Consider the following 21,981-nt stretch of genomic DNA (forward strand, 5'->3'; position numbering starts at 1 on the left):
GAGTTGTGAAGTCTTGTGTTGCTGCAGAAACCATGGACCACCACAAGGTCAATTCAGATGGTCCTCTGTGTGTAAATACGAGCTCCTAAAGTCAGTATGAGCCACTACAATCTTTCTTAGCGAGGAAGATGGTCTTCCTTGACAACTGTTAGACACTCTCCACTTGTTCATGTGCTTTGACTGTGGGCAGAGCCCTACTTCAGTCTTATGTGCTCCACACTACGTCAGACCACAGCAGGCTGGGGTGACCCATCCTCATACTTCCTCCGGGCACCAGCCCAGAGCTGCAGCTTCCTCTAAAAATGTAGTTGGAAGCAGACTCTACACATTAAAAAATTGGGTGAAGTTTGGTAACGTTACAGCTGGTGACCATTGTGGTGTTTGTTGATCAGTGAGCTACAGACAGGACAGCTGTGTCCCTCCATTTCTGGTTTGCATCTGGCCTAGTTTTTTCTCTACCAGCATGAAGATGCCTACCAGAGCAGACAATCTGTGGTTCAGACACAGGCTTATTCCAGGATTCAGATGATCCTTGTATTGCATCCTCTGAGGTTCCTTCTGCTTTTCATCTGTGAAAATCAAAGTCGAGGTATAGAATCGTAGAATCGTGGAATGGCTTGGGATGAAAGGGACCTTAAAGATGATCAGGTTCCAACTCTACTTTGGACAGAGTCCCCAGTCACTAGATTAGGCTGCAGGTATATACCATCTGCATGTATACTTTTGATTAATATAATGCTACCCACGTGAGGAGCTTCAAATGCTTTGTAATGTCCATGAAATTTCAGTCAATCACTGAAAGGACTGCACTAGAAAAGCACTGGTATTGTCCTTGTTTTGCAGACTGGGAAGATGAGAAACAAAGAAGAGACTTTCCTTGCACTCAGACACAGATGAGTATGGATGGACTTTTGCTGCCTCGATCTCTTTTCATCTGAAGATGAAACATGCTTCCCTTTTTCCTCTCCTATGTATGGTTTCAGGCTGTATGCAGGAAGGGATGGTCTCACAGTGCATTTGGGCAGCATATAGCACCAGGGGTGACCTGCTGTTTTTTCCTGTAATATGATTTAGGAAATTCTGTCTATCTGATTATATCATCTGTAACAGAGTTTCTTGTGCAGCAGTGCATCCAGTACCTTGGCTGTAAATGTTCCGAACTGTTCCAAGGAAAACCTTGGGGATTTTTTCAGTACTCTCTAATACTTTACTGCTGTTGAATCCAGGCTGTGACGAATGGGAAGCTTTGCCTGACTCTGCAGTTTCTCTTCCTTGCTTTGGACCTGCATACAAATGTGGAAAGTCCCTGGAGGACAGCCAGGACTGCAGCTCTCCCTCTGCTCTGAGCTGGGGTGGATAACAGCACGGTGTAAATGTCAAATGTACATTCCTTCTACTGCGTGCCTCTCCTTCCCAGGGTTTTTCTCCCCCGACTGTGAAAGCAATCACTGGGAACGTCATTGCCTCTGGGAAGCACCTGGGCCAGCAGACATCAGTTGAAGTTTGACCCCACTGTTTGCTTCCTGATCCCAAATTCAGCCCCTCTTACAGGTCCGTGGCAGCCTGTTTCTTGGGGGAATTGGATTTTGTGAGCACTGGGACACATCTTCAGCTGCTGTACCCCTCAAAGAGAAGGGGTCAAGTGTAAGGTTGTAAGAGATTTACAAGACCACTGTGCTCAAGTATGTGACAAGTCTGAAGAAGTTCTGTTTTTATGCGTTTGTTCCAGTTTTGCAGCTTTGGTCTCCATCAAGCATCACCAAAAAAGGAAATTTTTTAGAAAACCACCACCAAAAAGTCACAAGAATTATCACCTTTCTAGTGTTCCAGACAACTCCCAAGCTCTGTTTCTTTGGCTTTTCTTGCAAACTTGGTCTTGAATGCTCAATAGTCCTTGCCTGAACTAACCTGCTGCTTGTTCTTTTCTTTCAGCTGGAAACAAAGATGGATAAGATACTGGAAGCTGTGGTGATGTCCTCATACCCCAACAATGTGAAGCAAGGGCTCGTGAGGCGCGTCATTGAGGCATCAAAGCAGCCCATGGACAGCGAGCAATGCTGGTCCATGCTGGAGCTGTGCACCAAGCTGTATCTCGTGGGGGACACAAAATATAAAAGAGAGATCGGGAAAGAGGTTTTGGAGGTCTATGGCCACTACCACCCAGAGGAATTTGAGGAGTTCTTCAATGTCCGCTTCCTGCTGAGTCTCCTCCAGGAAGGCTATGGGCCTCTGGGGAAGAGAAGCCATTATGTACTTGATTATATCCAGTTAGGACTGCAGTTTGTCTTGGAAAGTCCATCAGCAAACAGCATTTTCAGCTTACTGAGGATCGAGGTGCTCCGCAAAGTCTGTGAGAGGCCCAGCCCCAAGCAGTGTGCAAAGATCAGCAAACTCCTAACGCAGCATCCTCAGTGCATCCCCACAGGCAAACACCAGGTCCTGTTTTGTCAGCAGCTGATACGGTGCATTGGGCAGTTTCAGTGTGTCTCTGAGGGGGAAGATGACATCATGGAGTTTTTGGAGCAGGTGAACAAGGTGAGCGGTCTGCTGCAGAGGATCTGGAGGACCCAGACCTCGGCCATCCTGCCCTCGCTGAAGGAGCTGTTCACTATCATTTCTTCAACAGGTAAGAATAAGAAAAAAATGAGGGTGCAAATGTAGATATTGGCTTTGATGAGGAGCAAAATGCTTTAATTAGTCTTGCTTGATTATGATCTTATGATTCCCCCCCCCCTAGAAATGCAATCACAGCTGAAATATTCTTGTGCATCTAACTGTTACTCAAAGCTTTAGGATGAGAAATAAATATCTTGTGAAGCCACACTGGATCTCTACAAAGGATTTTTTACCTGGTTTGAAATGCCATGTTGTAAAATTTGAGTGCTTGGCATTTTTCAGCATCAGCTGGGCTTAATGGAGAGAAACTTCTTTGCAGAAGGCTAGAGTGGGACCCAGAAGCTTTCAGAAATATCTCTCTCCAATGGCTGACTCAATGGGACCTCTCAGCCTGCTTGTTAGAAGAAAGTAAGAGTGAAGCTAAGGGCTTATTTGTCTGCAATCTAGAGGTGGGAGGCCCTGCCATCTTTCTGGAAGGTGGTTAGGTCTGAAGGTGGGAGATAAGATGTTAATCCAGCTTCTGACACCTTTAGATCATTGCAGAAGGGCTCAGAAGGTTTTTGGAGATACCAGTGCCTTGAAAGATCAGAGTCTCTGCATGTAAGTGAGCACCCAGACCGACTATTTCTAAGCCCTTGAGGAGATGGGCATTCCAGTGTTCCCTCCATGGAAACCTCATCTTTTGGAATGTGCTCCAGGCAGGCAAACCCGCAGTCACATCTCATTGCAGTAATTGCAGTAATTAGTATAAAGAAAGCACCCAGAAGGAATTCTGTGTTTTAGGAATAATGTTCTTGTGTCTATGGTTCCTGACTCCCTTTGGGCCATGTATGACATCATGCAACAGTTCACTGGCTGCCACCCAACCTCATTCTGTGCTACACTGGGACTTGGGGAATTGTCCTAGTGCTGCTGAGCACGGACTCCTCATGGCTGGTTTATGTCAGTTCCATTTATGAAGGTGGGAACGATTTGGCTTTTACAGCTGAGGAATGACCTCACGTGCCTGGTTTCTCTGGTGACTAACATCTTAATTACTGGCACTCATCCATGTCTTGCAGAGGAGCAGGAGGTGCCATCCAATGCCTTAGCCAGCGTGGTCCAATTTGTCCCTCTGGAGCTCATGGATGGTGTCATAAGAAACCTAACCAATGATGACAGCATCACGGATGTGCAAATGATGATGGCCATTGGCAGGTAGGCTAAGCTGCATTAATGAATGTCATTCTCAATCTGGAGAAAAAAAAACTGTCCCAAAGCTGCATTGGGTTACTATGCATAGTTTTATCCCCAGATTGCAGCGAAAGCCATTTTGGCTGGTGTTGTCTTGCAAGGTATAGAGAAAAGGGGAATTCCAGGATCATTTCTTCCATCCCTGAGGGCTTGGAGAACTAGAATTAAAACTACTGATGATGATGATGATGATGATGATGATGATGATGATGATGATGATGATGACAATGACAATGAATTTGGTTTCTTTTTTTCTTAGAAATAAGTAGTGTTATGGGATACCGAGCATGAGATACTTTGAACACAACTGATTTTTTTCCTCCAGAGGTTATTAAGAGATTTTTCTTCACAAAGTCTCCTTTAAATAATGTTTTTTTGGCCCCTGTATCCCTTCAGATGGGTATTGCCCTAAATCGTTAGCCACAGCTAAAAGACCAGCAGAAATTTTTCAATGTTCAGCTGTCTGAATGAGCACATCTCGACCTCCACCAGATGGGTGCAGTGCTGCTGGTCTGCGTCTTGGTGCTGTGTGATTTTTATCCTCTGTGCAAGAAGAGTTGATGGTGACATCAAGGCATGATGAAAAGGCAGTGGGTGAAATATCACTTGTCATGCTGGACTTGGTCCTCACAGAGCTGGGGTCCTGATCTTCCTTGCACACCTTTGTCCAAATCATACAGCTTCACTTCGCCCCAGCATATTGCTCCACATTTGGCATCTCCAAACCATGCTTTCGTCCACAAGAGGTCTCCACTTAAGTGGGTGATGTTGGCATGCACTTAGCCCGGGGGAGGTGGAAATATCTTCTTCTCACTGTTCCTACTAGGATTGTTCCCCCTCAAGTAGGTTTCATGACAGAAGCCCACATTATTCCCAATAGTAACTTGATGCACAAAGAAAAGGATCTCTGACTTGCATGGTTTTCATAGGATCCAGAGCAAGCCAGGACAAATGTTAAAGTTACTGGTTCAGTTCTCAACCTTCTCCGTCTTTTTCTCCTTCTGGGATCTGGTTCCCAGCTCCAGGCAATAAATCCTCTACTGGTGTCTAAATATAGTGCTTGCAAAATCAATTGCATCATTCCTTAAAAAATTCTTTGTCATGCCGAGGGACGAGTAAACGATTACTCAGCCCAGATCTGTAAGCAGAGTATGCACAGTGTAATTAAGATCACTTAGGAGGAATGCAGAAGTTTTGGTGGCGTGTTTATAGCCAGCAGATGCCCCAGAAAACTGCACCATGGTTGGCCTTTGGACGAGTGCGTGCTGCATCAATAGGAAAATAGAGAAAAATGTACAGCTTGAAAGGGTCTTTTTGGTCAGGATCCCTAGAAGAGCAGACATACGCAGAAGTTTCTTCTTCCAAATATTGGATTTGGGAGTTCATGGCAGGGGAATGGACTGGACATGGGGTGGAGCTTTTGACCAGGCATTTAGAGAGCAAATAGTGGTTAAAAAAAAACAAAAACAAGCCTGGCATCTGCTGGTGTAGTTGCACATCATAATCTCTTAGTATCCTTTGTCATAGCTCAGGTAGAGCCTATTAATATGTATCCATGACTTCAGAAGTACTCATTTGTATTTTTGCTTGTATTTTTCTTTTTTTTCCCCATTATGGCGCATGTGTTTCAAAGGGCCCAACTTCAGCTGCATAGAGCTTCTACCATCACAAAGAGATGCAAGCACTTGCTATCTCTAGAAATCAGAATTTGAATTTGAAAGCTGAGCATGCCACGCCAATGGCTCCTTTGGAAAACTAAGGCCCTGGTTCAAACAATGTGAATCTTGCAATGTGGAAAGTGCAGTGTGAATTTAAAAAGCTTTTTGTTCCCACTGGCTGCTAATGGGGCAGGGTTATAATTTGGCCATTAATGTTGGTAAAAAATAGCTTATAGTGGACAAGGTTATTTTATGCCAGTGTGAAAAGAGAGAGATGAAGGAAGGCCTTTAGATCCCTGAATCCATCTTCCTGCTTTATAGGTATTGATATTACATCCCTTTTATGAGTGCTCAACCATAATCTTCAAAGCAAGAAGGGTTTTTGCTCCCACTGCTTTCTTTCGTAGCTGTTCCACCATTTGATTGCTTTAGTGGTTTAGATTTCTCTTCTAATAGGCAGCTTATATTTATTTCTGGTATTCTTGCAGCTCTTTTGATTTTATGCCAGCATAAATAGCTGCAGTGTCTCTTTTCCTTCCCTGGTGTTTATTTGTTCAGTGTATGCTCAGAGAGCTTCCTCATCCCCTCTCTGCTGTCCAGTGGCTATGCTGGATGAGCCATATTATTTCAAGCTTTTCTCTCAGGAGAGAGTATAGGAAAGGAACCTGTCAGGAGAGGTTCTTCGTTTTCTTGCCCAGATCATCAGGCTTTTTCAACACCTGTTCCCACTTCAGTTCATTGGTCTTGGATATGGATGTTGAATTTGCGCACCATGTTCCCAGTGAGGTTCACCCTGGCTTTAGATGGCAGCACGAGAGATCCTCAAATATCTGACTTCTCATCTTCAAGCTGGTGAATTTCCATCAGCAGCCGTTTCTTGTTATTTCTTTCCCATGTGCCTTGCCTTTGTTTTGAATGAAAGCATTTCGTCCTTGTTCTGCATCTCTAATCCTTGGGGTCTTCCTCGTGATGCTTTGATCCTCCTGTGTTGATGATGCCTCCCAGCTTTGCATCATCACAAGTTTCACCACCACATTCAGGATGTTTGTGCCAACACCATCAGGTCCTGAAGTACACTGCTTGTTCTGTATCCCCGCAGATACAGTCAGATATGAGCTTATATCCTTTGACTAGAAAATTAGATATCCTGGCAAATCTTACTTTTGCCACCTCAGTAAACCCCTGTGGCCCTTCTTCCCACTCATTCCCTCATTGCTTGCTTAATTTCTGGAACTTTCTTCCTATTCTTCCCACACAAAGCACTACTCCAATGTTAACAGTCATGAAAACCACCAGAGTTGAATTTTACTTGATACTTTTTTTTTTTCTACTTGATTCAGCTCCTCTTGGTAGTGTATGAGCTCTTCATGTTTCTCTTTCACATCAGCCCTCACTGCTCCTGTTTCTATTACTCCTGTTTCTTTTCTCTGCCTCCTCCTTGTTGCTGACCAGTTCCTTCATCTTGTTGAAAACAAGAGGATGCATTTAGTTTGCAAGTTGCATCTAAAGGCCATGTGATATCTTCAATTACCATCACACCCCCCATGCACAGTGTCATATCTATCCTTACTGTACTTTGATGCAACTCTCTCCAGAAGTTTTTCTGGTGTTTGTTTTATGATCCAGCTTGGCTTGATTTTTGTTATTTCTCAATATCCCAACATATTCTGCACTTCAAGCTTTATTTATTGGCTAGCATTTCTTTTTTTCCCCAATTTTTTGTAGACTTGATTTATCCTTGCTGTTTGCCTTGGTTGGTTATTTGCCTTTATGCATTATTTCACAAGATGCAGGCTTGTAAACAAAAGGGGCTGATTGGGTAAGAAGGCTGGACTGGTATCTTCAAACAGATGGAAACTGGAATGAAAATGATTAGCAAAGTTTGACCTTTGAAGCTCCCAAGCCTTGATTACCTTGAGGTTCTGCTTAGCATTTAATTCAAACATGATTTTAAAAGATGTTTAAATGAATACTTAAACAACCTGTCATCACTCAGTGGTACCATTTTTTTACAAGTGGCTCTTCTATAAAGTATTGCAGAAACTTGACATCTCGTTGGCTCAGTGGCTGTAGTAGGAATTGATTAGCTATTCTATTCAGTAGTACCTGATTTCTATGAGGCTATTTTCTTGCTTTAATGTGATTTGGGGAATGAATGTTTCCTGTACAGGGAAGATAAAGATCCAGATCCCATTTGCTATCTAACAGCACCAACTCTTTAGATCTGCATTATGGTTCTTGAAAAAAGAAGACTGACCTTCTAGGGAACCCTGTGAAAGATGTATTAGAAAATCCTTCTCTGTATCCCTCATGACCAGGTTTCCAGTTTCCTTCCAGAGAGGGCCCACATCCTCCCTGACTTTCTTTTTATCACTGATATATCTATAGAATTTCTTCTTGTTCCCCTTTATGTCCCTGGCTAGATTTAATTCTGTCTCTTAGCTTTTCTAACCTGATCCCTGGATGCTTGGACTTTGTAGTCCTCCCAGGTCTGGTAACCTGTCCGTGCTTCCACTCCCTGTAGACTTTCTTTTTGCGCTTCACTAGCCCAGGAGCTCCTTGCTGATCCACGGAGATCTCCTGGCATTCTGTCTGCCTTCCTTTTTCTTGGGATGCACTGCCTTCTGGGCTTGGATGGGATGGTTTTTGAACATCAACCAGCTTTCTTGGGCCCCTCTTCCCTCCAGGGCTTTCTCACATGTCATCCTGCCAAGCAGTTCCCTGAAGAGTTCAAAGGTCTGCTCTCTAAACACCACATGTGCACCCTATCTTTGACTTGGCCATCCCATTGACTGGTAGGAACTTGGAGAAAATTTAACCCAAAGTGGAGTTTAACTTCCACAATATGTGCATTACACTTGCTTCAAGAGTTTGATTTTCATTTCAGGATGATCGACTGGGTGTCATGGCCCCTGGGGAAGAACATAGACAAGTGGATCATTGCTCTGCTGAAGGGTTTGGCTGCAGTGAAAAAGTTCAGCATCTTGATTGAAGTTACTCTTTCAAAAATTGAAAAGGTCAGTGGGCATCTTAAATATGATCACAAAACACAAATTTCTTGTACCTGGGCTACCTTCCTGCCCTTCAACTGAATGAGGGTGAGATGCAACTTCAGATGTATAGGGAAGATTGTTCTATACCAAGGAGTTTTGCAGGAACCATAGTGCCCACTGCACACTGTGTATGCTGTGTTACTGTGTATGGGGTAGTTTTGCATCTAGGAATGATGTTCTCCAGTAATGCCCATTTTAGCCATTTAGTGTAGCTCCTAATAAAAGGAGCTGGGTACTGGGAGTCAAGCTGGTTCTTGCTTGAGTATCTTGCATAAAAATTTTGGGTCCTGCAGCAACTGAAAGCCCAATCCAATGTCATTTAGAGCTTGGTTTGCAGAGGCACTGATGTCTTAAAAGTTATGAAATATATCAAGCCAAAGAATTTAAAGCCAATCAAACATGGAGGTCTTGTACAACACATCGTTGGGACTGTAAAACACTCTCAATCAAATGTGCCTAGGTCCATGCTGGTTGGCTTGGCCAAAGCACACACCACCTTGTAGGTTAACAATCCATACAGTCACAGGGCAGTTTTAAAGCCAGTGCCTTGGCTTTATTTAATTTAGCAGCACAGACAAAGCCTCACTGCCATTGCCAATCCCTGCTTTGGCAATGAGTACTTGCTACTGTCTGAAAACCATGAGATCAAATTGGTGGCCACTTCAAAAATATTCTCCAATTTATGGTCCCACAGTTCCTTCCTTTGTAAGATGGTCATAAGGCCTGACTGAGTCTCTCCACCATGAAGTTATCAATACCATAATTGTCTATACCAGAACATTGTTAGTAACTGAATTTGCACCTGTGATCCCTCTTGTGCATCAAGCAATGAGATGGTCACTGAATTTCCTCAACTTCTCTTTATCTTTCCTTTCATTGTTAAAGCATAGGAAAAGGACAGCACTTAAAATGCTGCGTGATTGTTGGAAAATCTCAGAAGGGTCTGAAAGCAGTAAAGAGCACTGTTACTTTCTGTAGATTGGGACAAATGTCATTACTTAGCCTTTGAAAGCACTGAGAGACTCTGAAAGGACTTTGATTTCTATCCCTTTGCCTTGGAAGGTTGGTGGTAAGATTTCAAATATAACAATAAACAGAAGAAGCTCATAATAGAAAATGTAGCTGCCCTCTGTTCTTGTAAGGCCTCTTCTATCAAGCAGAGTGGAGTTATGTTACAACAGCCCAAAGCCCTGTGCCTCACTGTGCAGGTCTGAAAGAGTGAGGACAACTCACATGGTGTTTTTATGGTGCTTCAAGGCCATACATCACTGGACAGGAGATGTCTCTGGAGGCCTAGCTTCAGGCTGTGTGCTTTGACATCCAGATAAGTGTAGGAACACACAAGTAGATGTAGTAGATGCCCATGGCCTGCATTTCCTGAAGGCCCTTTACATGCATGTTTTGATGCCATCCTGCCTGCTCACTTGCTTTTCTCTCCCCACCAGGTCTTCTCCAAGCTGCTGTACCCCATTGTGAGGGAGGGGGCTTTGTCTGTCCTACAGTACATGCTCTTGAGCTTCCAGCACTCCCATGAAGCATTTCATTTGGTAAGGAAATGCATCCAACCCTTGGATGAACTCACTGCCCTAAGTTGTAGGACAACATGGCTGGGAGGGAGCCTAAGAGGCTGAATAATGCTGTTGAGTATTGAATATTTCCCACTCTTCTGCATACTGCATATTTCACCCTCTTCTGCAGCCCAACCAGCTTTTTGGTCCTATGGAGCTGGTATTGTAGAAGCAAATCCTACCAATATGTGCCACCCATCACCATTTATTGAAGTCCTGAGGCACCTTCCCAAGCACCACACACCATCAATGTAGTAAGACTTGAAGGCAGGATCAGAACACTTCTAATCACAAATTCCCCACTGTTCAAAGGCACAAAAAACCCAAACAATCCCCAATTCCAGCAGCAGTAATCCAACAAAAAAACCCCAAATCACACACTCAATAGCCACTTCCAGCAGCATTTTATCTCCTCTTTTCATTTCCACAATGATAATTCATATATATGTATGTATATATTTACAGTTGAAACCGAGGCGCAGCTCTGATTCCCACCAATATTGCCCCTGGAATGCTATAATTGAAAAGCAGGGCTGAGGACAAAGGCATGCTTGCAGAGATTGAACTGCTAGAAGTAATGGAAAATTACTGCTAATAATGCCTGATATTATACTTTTGCATTTAAGCCCTTATTTTTTACTTTTTACCTAAATTTCATAGGATGAACAGATAAAGTTGGAAAATGGTGGAGCTAACCAACGTCGTCAGCAGGTGTTTTTTTGTTTTTGAGCAGGAGACACTTTAATTGAGCCCAATTTCTTGAGAAACCCCTCAGTTTCTAAAAACAGATGTTCCAATGAATGATCTTCAGCTGAGTGTCCAAAATTTGAAAGACTCCAAAAGCCATCAGTCACTCTTGGCCTGATGTTTCCATCTGTGGCCCACTGAGCACGGATTTTCTTCCCTATTCAAAATGAAAGAGCCTACAAGAAGACACAAGCTTGTCATGCTTCTTATCTCCGTGTTTGCTGGAGCACTTTGGAAGAGTTTTGAGAATTGTTCCAATCACAGCTTGGCAAAATGTTGGTGCATGCCATGGTACTGGGCTTCATTCATTGCCCTCTCCAAAACTTTCCCATTGGAAAGGAAATAGTTAAAATCTGCAACATTTCGAGGAGAAGAAAAGAAAGAGAGAAAAGAAGAGCAGAAGAGAGAAAAGGGGAAGATCAGGAATCATAGAATCATGGAATCACAGAATGGCCTGGGTTGCAAAGGAGCACAGTGCTCATCCAGTTCCAACCCCCTGCTGTGTACAGGGTCACCAACCAGCAGCCCAGGCTGCCCAGAGCCACATCCAGCCTGGCCTTGAATGCCTGCAGGGATGGGGCATCCACAGCCTCCTTGGGCAATCAGTTTCAGTGCTTCACCACCCTCTGGGGGAAAAACTTCTTCCTAATATCCAACCTAAACCTTCCCATCTCAGTTTAAAACCATTCCCCCTTGTTCTATCACTATCCACCCTCACAAACAGCCGTTCCCCCTTCCTTCAAGTACTGGAAGGCCACAATGAAGTCTCCCTGCAGCCTTCTCTTTTCCAAGCTAAACAAGCCCAGCTAAACAAACCTTTCCTCACATCAGAGCTGCTCCAGCCCTCTGCTCATCTCAGTGCCTCCTCTGGACCCGCTCCAAGAGCTCCACGTCCTTCCTGTGCTGGGGCCCCACAGGAGCAGATGGGGCCTTACAAGAGCCGATAGAGGGGGACGATCACCTCCCTCTCCTGCTGGCCACCCCTTTTTAATGCAGCCCAGAACACGTTGGCTGCATTCCGGGCTGCAGGCGCACACTGCTGGCTCATGCCCAGCTTTTCATCCACCCGAACCCCCAAGTCCTTCTCTGCAGAGCTGCTCTCAAGATCTTCCCCCAGTCTGTATCAATACAGGGATTGCCCTGACCCGATGCAACACCCTGCACTTGGCCTTGTTGAACCTCATTAGGTTTTCATTTGCCCACTTCTCCAGGCTGTCCAGGTCCCTCTGGATGGCTTCCCTTCCTTCCAGTGTATCGACTGCACCGCTCAGCTTGGTGTCATCCACAACCTTGCTGAGGCTGCACTCGATGCCATCGTCTGTCAGTGATGAAGATGTTGAAGAGCACCGGTCCCAAGACCGACCCTGAGGGACACTGCTTGTGACTGGCCTCCACCCTGACACAGAACCATTCATCACAGCCCTTTGGCTGTGTCCAGCCAGCCAGTTCTTAATCCACTGAACAGTCCATCCTTCAAATCCACACCTCTCCAATGTAGAGAGAAGAATGTGTTGAGGGACCATGTCAAAGGCCTTGCAGAAGTCCAGGCAGATGACAACCATCACCCTTCCCCCATCCACTGAATCTGTCACTCCATCACAGAAGGCCACCAGATTGGCCAGGCACGATCTGCCCTTGGTGAAGCCATGCTGGCTGTCGTGAATCACCTCTTTATCTCATATGTGCCTTAACACAGCTTCTAGGAGGATCTGCTCCACGATCTTCCCGGGCACAGAGGTGAGGCTCACTGGCTTTTGGCTCCCCAGCTCTTCCTTTCTCCCTTTCTTAAAAATGGGAGTAATGTTTCTGCTTTTCCAGTCACTGAGGACTTCACCAGACAGCCATGATTTTTCAAATATGATGGAGAGTGGCTTGGCAACCACATCAGCCATCTCTTTCAGAACCCTAGGATGGATATCACTCAGCCCCATGCACTTATACATGTTCAGTTTCATGAGGAGGATTCGGACTTGTTCCACTGTTACAGTGGGACAGAAATGGGTGGACTGAGGATTCTGAGCCTTCAGTCCAGAACTGTTCTGGAGTAAAATGAAGCACAGCAGAAACACGATGAATGCAGTGTGATTTCAGGGTTACTCCAGTGCATCTGCTACATCGGAATCCTGTTTTTAATTTTCTGTGTGGCTCTGGGGTCAGCAGAGGGTGCCCGTGAGCAATTTATCATTCTCCTTTTGATCTGTTTGCTCGTGTTTAAGTTTTCTAGATGAATGCAAAATAACAAATGTGCTTTTTATGGGCCTTTCACTACCCATCCAACTCATACATAATGAGTACTACTGGTGATTGGTGGATGGTTGGACTGGATAATCTTGTAAGTCTTTTCCAACTTTGGTGATTGGTGATGCCAATTCCAGTTTATTTTATGCAGCATGGGATAAAATATAATGTACCAGGTAGCACTTTTTGTACATTAGTTCACCTGTTCTGTTGGTCTGAATTCCTGAACTCAGTATTCAGCATATAACAATCCTTTCCAGTGTATGTTTTAGCAGATATCGATCTTCACAAAGAATTGAAATGACAGCACAACCTTGCAGGTGCTGTACAGTGAAAACCTTCAAAACTGGTAGCCCTGAATTTGAACTGCTAAATTTGATGGAGGATTTGCTGTTGAGTTCATAGGGTGAATGATGAAGTCTGGCACGGGATTGAAGTCAGCTTCTATTGACTGTCTTTTCTGCCCGGGTCTGAATGTCATTCTGTTAAAGCTTTGTGAATTACTTGGAACCATTTTTGACATAGTGAACTCTCCTTTTCCAGCTGCTCCCTCACATCCCCAGGCTGGTGGCCTCGCTGAAGAAGGAGGATTCCAACTCTGCCACCAGCTCCCTGGAGCAGCTGGCTGAGCTCATCCACTGCATGTTCTTCCGCTTCTCAGGATATCCAGATCTCTATGAACCAGTGTTGGAAGCTATAAAAGTAAGCTATTTGCTTCTTGGCTGTTTTTCTGTACTTCATATGCAATCACAGAATCATTTGAGTTGAAAGGGACTTTTCAGATGCCATTTGGTCCAACTCCCTTGCAGTGAACAGGGATGGCTGCACCTCGATCAGGTGCTCAGAGCCCATCCAGCCTGATCTTGAACGTCTCCAGGGATGGGGCACCTCCGCCTCTCTGACAACCTGCTCCAGTACTTCACTACCCTTATATTAAAAACTTTTTTCCTTAAATCCAATCTAAATCTCCCTTCTTTTAGTTGAAACCATTTCTTCTTTTCCTGTCCTGGCTGAAGTGTCTGTCCCTTTCTTTCTTACAGCTCCCCCTATATAAACGACATCTCAATTTGCAGCATTGTGCAGAGGGGCCATTCTACTGGTAGAAATGTCCTAACCTCAACACTTCAAACTGTGGCAGAAGAAAGTGTTTACAGTTCTGAGGTTGAGCCCCACGTAGGCTAGTTGGCTGCATTTTGGGAATAGACTTCTCTTATGGTAGGCGTGCAGAAGTCCTTGTCATGACTGTGGGTTTTATCTGTAGTTTTAGTCTTGGGTGCCTCTAAAACAGTAATAGCAGTAGCTAAAAAACACATCCATGTGAAGAGCACGAGGACGAGCTGTGCCACGAACACGAGCACCTCCTGCAGAGGAGTTCTGCATTTGCCCATCAGAAAGATAACGGTTGGTGTCACTGATCTCTCTTTCCAAGGCTCTTCCAATTCCAAACGAAGACCGGATTAAACATCTCTTGGGACAAAATGCTTGGACCTCCCAGAAGAATGAGCTGGCCTGCTTCTACCCACGCCTGGCCTCCAAATCAGAGACAGGGAAGATCGGCTTAATTAACTTGGGAAACACTTGCTACATGAACAGTGTCATCCAGTCTCTTTTCATGGCTTCGGAGTGAGTTGTTGCTCCCTTGTTCCCACTTAGGACAGCTCCAGGGCTGCTTTGTGCACTGGCATCGTGCTTTCCACGCTGATTTTCCATCTTGGTTTGTATCTCTTGTTGTCTTTTGCAGCTTTCGGCATTCGGTGTTGAATTTAACTGAGGGCATCTCCCAGCCCCTGATGACAAAACTGCAGTGGCTCTTTGCATTTTTGGAGCACAGTCAGGTAATTATTTCATGTTCCAGTTATTTGTTTGGACTGTTGGCTGTGGAACGGCTCGTCTCCAAGTTGCTTCCTGCCAACTCCAATGTGCTGATAAGGAGTTGTGGATCTGGGTGCATTTTTGTGACGGGACAAATTTTGTTGACAGGAAAGAGGCTGATTTTGGGGGTGGAGGAAGCAAAGTGAATCTTGAGCTCCTTTCATCTGTGAAAGTGAGCTGTGTTCACACCAGGCTGCCTCTGGCCATCCTGGCTTTGATGAATGCAATAACTAATAGTTTTGACAACGAAATCCATTTGGTAATAGTTTATATGCGTGGCCAACTGAAAAGCCTGTTGGTGTAAAACAGCACTTTCTGTTTCTTGCTGTGCAGCAAGGAAGAAGACTGGAGCAAGCTGTTTGTCCCCTTGCCTCACTGCAAACTGCAGTCAGTCAGTAGAAAATGCCTTAAAATTAGCTTTGGCAGACCAAAAAAACAAAGACAAAAAACTACAACAGCAACAAACCTTTGGATTCCAGATGTTATGAATCTTTTACATCTGAGGGAAAGTAAAAAAAATAACCCATAAACAAATTAATTGAGTGGTTTCTTCACCAACCTGAAATTTAACAAGTGACTCCAGGTGGGTCATATCTGGGTCCATTTGTGAAAACACCCATCTGTCCCCCAAAGACACAGTTTTGAATTTTCACTTGCTGTGGACCCATTTACTTGTACCTCTCAATTTCCCAAAACACGACTGACAGCTTTGGCTTGCTACATTGTGGTGCTACAGCATTACAGATTCATTATAGATCACTTGCATAGAATCACAGAATCACAGAATCACCAAGGTTGGAAAAGACCCACAGGATCACCCAGTCCAACCATCCACTAATCACCAATAGTTCTCACTAAACTGTGTCCCTCAACACAACATCCAAACGTTCCTTGAACAGGGGGTAACACAGAGAACATCTTAACATCTGGTCATAAAAGAGCCTGTTTGTTCAAAGCAGGTTATGGTGTGTTTGATGTGCATTAGCATACTTGCTTGTTGCATAGCTCATAGTTAATAATTTCCCAGTTATTTCCTGTAATCATTCTAGTTATTTTTCTTTTGGGCCAGTACTTAAAGTCGTTTCTCCAGCCAATGATGGGTCTTTCAGCATATTAATTAGACAACAGTTGCCTAATGGCACTGATTACATTATCCAGTAATGCAGATTAGCTGCCTGCAGTGATCAGAAGGATGGGTGGAAGTTTAATGGATTTTTTTTTCTTTCTTAAATGGACTTGGTATCAAATTAAGGATCAAATTAAGTTCAGGCTGAATTAAGTAGAAGTCTTAGGGTCAGGAACACAAACCATTTTGAAACTGAATGAAGAAATGCATGGATAGCTCATATGAGTACCTAGGTGATACATGCTGGTAAAAGTGAGCATACAAAGCTCTTATCCTCATGACAGTCTGCAAAAGGACGTTCAGCAGGACTGAAGTTCATCCCTCCAGTGCTGGATGCAGCAAAGAAAGCAACTCTTCTGTATGAATTGAGATCCACTTGCTTAAGACGTGTTTTTTCCTCTCGGTTCCAGCGACCTGCCATCTCACCCGAGAGCTTCCTCTCTGCCTCCTGGCCACCCTGGTTCACCCCTGGTGCTCAGCAGGACTGCTCGGAGTATCTCAAGTACCTCCTGGATCGGTATGTGGCAAGCACTCCAATTTTGGAGCCCAGACATGATGAGGCCCCAAGACTTGGTGTAATATGAAATGCTGACTCCCATGGGAGTGGTGCGAGTGGCTGAGATCTGAGAGATTTGGTGTAAAAATGGGAAAACCAGTCTGGGGCTTCTTAGTAGAACTATGTGCTGAGCTGGGGTAAGAAATGCATTCAGTTTGAAAATTTCTGAAATTGCACCAAGTTCAGAGAAGTGTTTGCCTGACAAGCCTCCTCTTTAAAATGCTGATTTTGCCTTTCTTCCACCTAAAAATCCCGAATCCCCAGAGTCCTCACGATGCCCCTGGAAGTGGGCTCAATGCACACTGACCATCTCTGCTTTCTGCACCACCACACTTGGCATCAGAGCCCTGTGCACAGACAGGTTATCACACGTTAGCTGCGAGGAGCAGAGAACAGACACCATATTGTAGAAGCTCGTTCTTTAGGTTTTATTGCTCTATGCTGCCATCTTTTTTCTTCTGCCAAAGATTGCATGAAGAAGAAAAAACTGGAAAGAGGATCTACCAGAAGCTCAAGGAATCCAGCTTGACGTCCCAAGCCACGGAGCATCATTCCTTAAACAAGACGTTGATCGAGAGGATGTTTGGGGGGAAAATGACGACAAAGATTCGTTGCTTGAAGTGTTGGAACATCTCCTGTAGAGAAGAAGCCTTCACAGACCTGTCGTTGGCCTTTCCCCCTCCGGATAGGCCCATACGTGGACCAGGAAGCACCTCTGTTTTGCCCGTGGCAGAAGTCAGCCCACAGTTTATTGAGCCCCATAGAAACCCAAGCCAGCCAACAGGGTCTCCCTGGGTCCGGAGGAAGCCCCCTGTGCCTGGAGATCCTGAAGCCCAGCCGGTGCCGGTGGAATCACTGGGTTTTCAGGAGCCCAGAGAACCAGCACATCCCTTAAGCAACAGTGCTGTTGGTGTGGATACAGCCAAAGATTCTCACTTGGCTTTTGCGGAGCAGACATGCGCTCCTAAGGACTCCCGATCCGTCCCAGATTTAATCAACTATTTTCTGTCTCCAGAGAGGCTGACAGCAGAGAATCAATACCACTGCGAGCAGTGTGCTTCCTTGCAGGATGCTGAGAAGGTGGCAGAGCTGACAGAGGGCCCACACTACCTCATCCTCACACTGCTGCGGTTCTCCTTCGACCCGCAGACCATGAAGAGGAGGAAGATTCTGGACAACGTCTCCATCCCTGTGGTGCTTAAACTGCCCATCCTTGTCAGCTCAGAGGAGACTGAGGGCGTTTGCCGGCATGGGGAGGACAGGGCTGGCCGGGGCAGCACCTTTGTGCCCGCCGTGTACGATCTCTGCAGCGTGGTGGTGCATTCGGGCATCTCCTCCGAGAGCGGCCACTACTACTGCTACTCCAGAGAGTGCACCGACACCGTGCCCCACGCACCGCCCCGCGACGGGACACCAAAACCGGCTTCTGGCAAGCAGTTGGACTTTGAAATCCCGTGGTACCTCTTCAACGACACCAGGGTTTCCTTCTCCTCCTTTGAATCTGTCAGCAATGTGACTTCTTTCTTCCCCAAGGACACTGCCTACGTGCTCTTCTACAGGCAGCGGGAGGGCAGGCCAAGCTCTCCACTGCATGAGGCTGTGGCAGAAGCCAGCCACCTGCACAGCGAACTGTCCCTCAATAAGGACTTGATGGAAGCCATCTCCAAAGACAACATCCTCTACTTGCAGGTAGATCCCAGCTGTGCACACACTGCACTTTCCCCCTGAGATTGGGTGTTGAGCTTGATGTATGGCATCAGTGAGGCAGCCAACACCAGGCACAAGAGACTGACTGAGTGACGTCTGTCCTGGGCAGCTCTGCATCACATTTTTCCTAGTGTCCAGGTGTGGTGAGTGGAGCACAGCTGCCAGTCAGGTGCCCATCTACCTGCTCTCTCACTCCCCCTCCTTAGCAGGAGAAGGAACATAAGATGACAAAGCTCACGTGGGTCAAGATAAGTACAGAGAGATGGCTCACTGTTTATTTACCATCCTGGGCAAAACAAGCTCAACTCAGGGAAGATAAATTGAATTTGATGCCAGTCAGTAAGAGTAGAATAATGAGAACTAAAAGCAAACAAGAAACACTTCCTCCCCATCCACCTTCTTCTACCTTCTCCCCTCCAAGCAGAGCAGGGGAACATGGAATGGGGGCTGTGGTCAGTCGATAACGCTTTGTCTCTGATGCTTCTCCATGGTCATTCTCTGCCCTGCTGCACCATAAACACCTCCTGCCCTCCTTCTGCTGTGACCTGGGTGGCTGCAGGGCAGCTTCCCTCTCATTTCTCCTTCCCAGAAGTTTCACAGCATTTTTTACCCGGCTCCCTCTTCTCCCATGGTGGCTGTCGGGGGGCTGGCCCGTGTGGCTAGAGAGATGAGACACTTAGATGCATCTCTCCAACCAAGTTCTAGAGATGAGTACGTGCCATAGCAACCCCAGATTAATTTTGGGAAAATTCCCAGAGGCAAACGGGACAGCACAGGGAAGGAGAGAGCAGTTCCCAAGGCTCATTTCCATGCAAATGATAGCAATATTCTTGGTCATTTTCCCTACAGGAGCAGGAAAAAGAGGCGAGGAACAGAGCTGCCTACATTTCCACCTTGCCAAAATCCCCTCTGTGGTGGAGAGACTTTGAGAGGGACAAGGATGATGACAGCTCACCAGGAGGATGCAGTCCTGGAGGGGGTGGAGGTGGATCTGGCTCTTTTCATGGACTTGTCTTCTAGCAACCAGTGTCTATCAGACAGCCCTTGTCCATTGGGCGGACCCAAAGCTGAAGGCTTCTCTTTCTCACCTCGGTGTCAGTGAGCAACTCAGGAGAGAATTTGGGGAACAATGCAATGGAAGAAGACTCAGGGGCTGATTTGGAGACTATTATTGGCACCTGGAGGTTTCTACTGCTTTCTATGCACTTAACGCCTTAAATTAACCCCTGCAGCTAAGCACCTGAGAGACAAGCGTCTGCCAACAGCTTGAAGAAGTGCCCTTCTGCTTCAGCATAGCACTGTCTTGGCTGCTGCCACCAGCCTGGGTGGGGATGGGGATAGGGGTGAGGATGGACCCAGCAATGCCCAGGGGATGGAGACCGCTCCCGCGCATGCCATCTGCGGTCCTTTCTGCGGCACTGAGTTCCAGGGGACCTTTCCTGGGTTGTTTTATTGTAGTGCGCTTTTGCCAGCCCACCTTGAGGCACATCTAATGGTGGGAAAAGGCTGAATAAGGCCCAGCAGCCAACACTGCAATGCCAGTATTCCAAGGTGGTGGGTCTGCAAGCTTGCTTGGTGGCACTGAGCAGCAGCAGGTTGACCTGGACGATGCTGAGGGTCACAAACTGCCCCCAGCTACAAGAGACTGAGCAGCTCTGGTTGGTTCTTTGGGCTCCATTGGGTCCTTGTGTCACTCGTGACCTCTGGATGCTGAGAATGTACAAGGCAGACCCAGCTGTTTGTCCAGATGTGTCATTAGGACTTGGTTACTCTGGCGTTTCCTGGATTCTGGTCAGATCTGCCAGACCAGACAACTGGGCATTCTTTTAGGATGCCCTGAGCTAAGACCCCTAAACCCACCAGCTATTTCTTAAAATACTGATTTGCTAGGAAAGTAACCCAACCAGATGCACTGTATGCACCCCATATAAGTGCAGCCTATGTAAAGCAGAGCTTTCTACATAATCAGTCACAGAACAGGGGCTGATTTTGGTGGCAGGAGCCAACGCAAGCCCTGGGCATTGTGTCTGTAGGATTGTAGCTCCAGCCCACAATGTTCCCCACCCATTGTCCCAACCTGCTTCTTACTTGTGTTTCTAGTAAAGGTTGCTTGAGCTCAAGTGGCAGAAGTGTGTGCCTTCAGTGCTGTGTGTGAGGCCTAATCTTGAATGTGGGGTGTCAGGGGGGGAACACTGTATTGCTGTGGAGGAGAAGACAAAGCACAGGCATTGCTACAGGGGATGCAAGCAAAGGATCGAATATCTTGGTGTATACTCTTATATATTGTTTTATTTTCATCCCTACATATAAATAAAGGAAATCAATTCAGTATAGAGGCTTAGTATCTTACAGCAGTACTCATTTGTGTTGGGTTGATGGGGACAAAAGGACAGGAGAAGCTGATGGGAGAGGAGAACCCGACCTTGTGTGTTCATGAAAATCACATGGAGTATGGATGGATTTACCCCAGGCAACTCCTGCCTGACAAATTTGGTGGCCTTTCATGATGCAGCTACAGCATCAGTGGATTAAAGAAAAGCAGCTGATGTCACCTACCGGGACTTGAGCAAAGCGTTTGACAGTGTCCCGCATGACATCGTGGTCACCAAGTTGGAGAAAAATGGATCTGATGAATGGACCGCTCGCTGGATAAGGAACTGGCTGGATGGTCCCACTCAGAGCATTGCAGTCAGCTGCTCAATGTCCATGTGGAGACTGGAGATGAGTGGCGTTCCTCAGGGATCGGTGCTGGGATCGTCGTTGTTTAACATCTTTGTAGACAACGTGGGCAGTGGGATGGAGTGCACCCTCAGCAAGTTTGCAGACAACACCAAACCAAGTGGTGCAGCTGACATGCTAGAGGGAAGCGATGCTCTCCAGAGGGACCTGGACAGGCTTGAGAGGCGGGTCCATGCCAACCTCGTGGAGCTCAGCAAGGCCAAGAGCAAGGTCCTGTACCTGGGTTGGGGCAATCCCAGCCAAAGATATAGGATGGGCAGTGCTTGAGAGCAGCCTTGAGGACAAGGATTTGGGAGTGTCAGTTGATGAAAGATTCAATATGAGCCGTCAATGTGCGCATGCAGCCCAGAAGGCCAACTGTATCCTGGGTTGCATCAGGAGAAGAGTGACCAGCAGGGCCAGAGAGATGATTCTGCCCCTGTGCTCTGCTGTCGTGAGCCCCCACGTGCCGTATTGCATCCACTTCTGGAGCCCCAACACAAAAAGGGCACGGAGCTGTTGGAGCGGGTCCAGGGAGTGCCATGAAGATGATCAGAGGGCTGGGGCACCTTCCCTATGAGGACAGGATGATGGAGCTGGGGCTCTTTGGCCTGGAAAGAGAAGGCTCTGAGGGGACCTTATAGCGACCTTCCAGTAACTGAAGGGGGCCTACAGGAAAGCTGGGGAGGGACTTTTTAAATAGGCAAGTAGAGACAGGATAAAGGGAAATGGTTTTAATCTGGAAGAGGGTAGTTTTGGACTAGATATTAAGAAGACATTCTTTACAGTGAGGGTGATGAGACATTGGCACGGGTTACCAGAGAGGCTGTGAATGCCCCACTCTAGAGGCATTCAAGGCCAGGATGGATGGGGCTGTGAGCAACGTGCT

The 21,981-nt window shown here is 46.2% G+C and overlaps 1 protein-coding gene across 1 annotated transcript; it reads left to right on the forward strand.

Moving 5' to 3' along the window:
• The first annotated feature begins 1,938 nt into the window (after positions 1 to 1,938).
• On the forward strand, positions 1,939 to 20,650 carry USP35 (ubiquitin specific peptidase 35). The gene is made up of 10 exons (XM_042862550.1): positions 1,939 to 2,626; positions 3,678 to 3,813; positions 8,395 to 8,524; positions 10,006 to 10,107; positions 13,657 to 13,815; positions 14,543 to 14,736; positions 14,855 to 14,948; positions 16,522 to 16,628; positions 17,135 to 18,356; positions 19,224 to 20,650. Exons 1-10 carry the CDS (start codon positions 1,945 to 1,947, stop codon positions 19,392 to 19,394), a joined length of 2,997 nt encoding a protein of 998 aa, XP_042718484.1. The 5' UTR covers positions 1,939 to 1,944; the 3' UTR covers positions 19,395 to 20,650.
• The last annotated feature ends 1,331 nt before the right edge of the window (positions 20,651 to 21,981 follow it).

Source organism: Lagopus leucura, unplaced genomic scaffold (assembly GCF_019238085.1).
Source record: "Lagopus leucura isolate 7727_CA_CO unplaced genomic scaffold, USGS_WTPT01 Super-Scaffold_702, whole genome shotgun sequence".
NCBI lineage: Eukaryota > Metazoa > Chordata > Aves > Galliformes > Phasianidae > Lagopus > Lagopus leucura.

Excerpts from the sequence above, each read along its gene's own strand:
- USP35 (XM_042862550.1), top strand. The coding sequence starts at position 1,945 with ATGGATAAGATACTGGAAGCTGTGGTGATGTCCTCATACCCCAACAAT. Across the intron at positions 13,816-14,542 it reads CAGTGTTGGAAGCTATAAAA|GCTCTTCCAATTCCAAACGA; the intron begins GTAAGCTATTTG and ends TCTCTTTCCAAG. Across the intron at positions 14,737-14,854 it reads TCTCTTTTCATGGCTTCGGA|CTTTCGGCATTCGGTGTTGA; the intron begins GTGAGTTGTTGC and ends TGTCTTTTGCAG.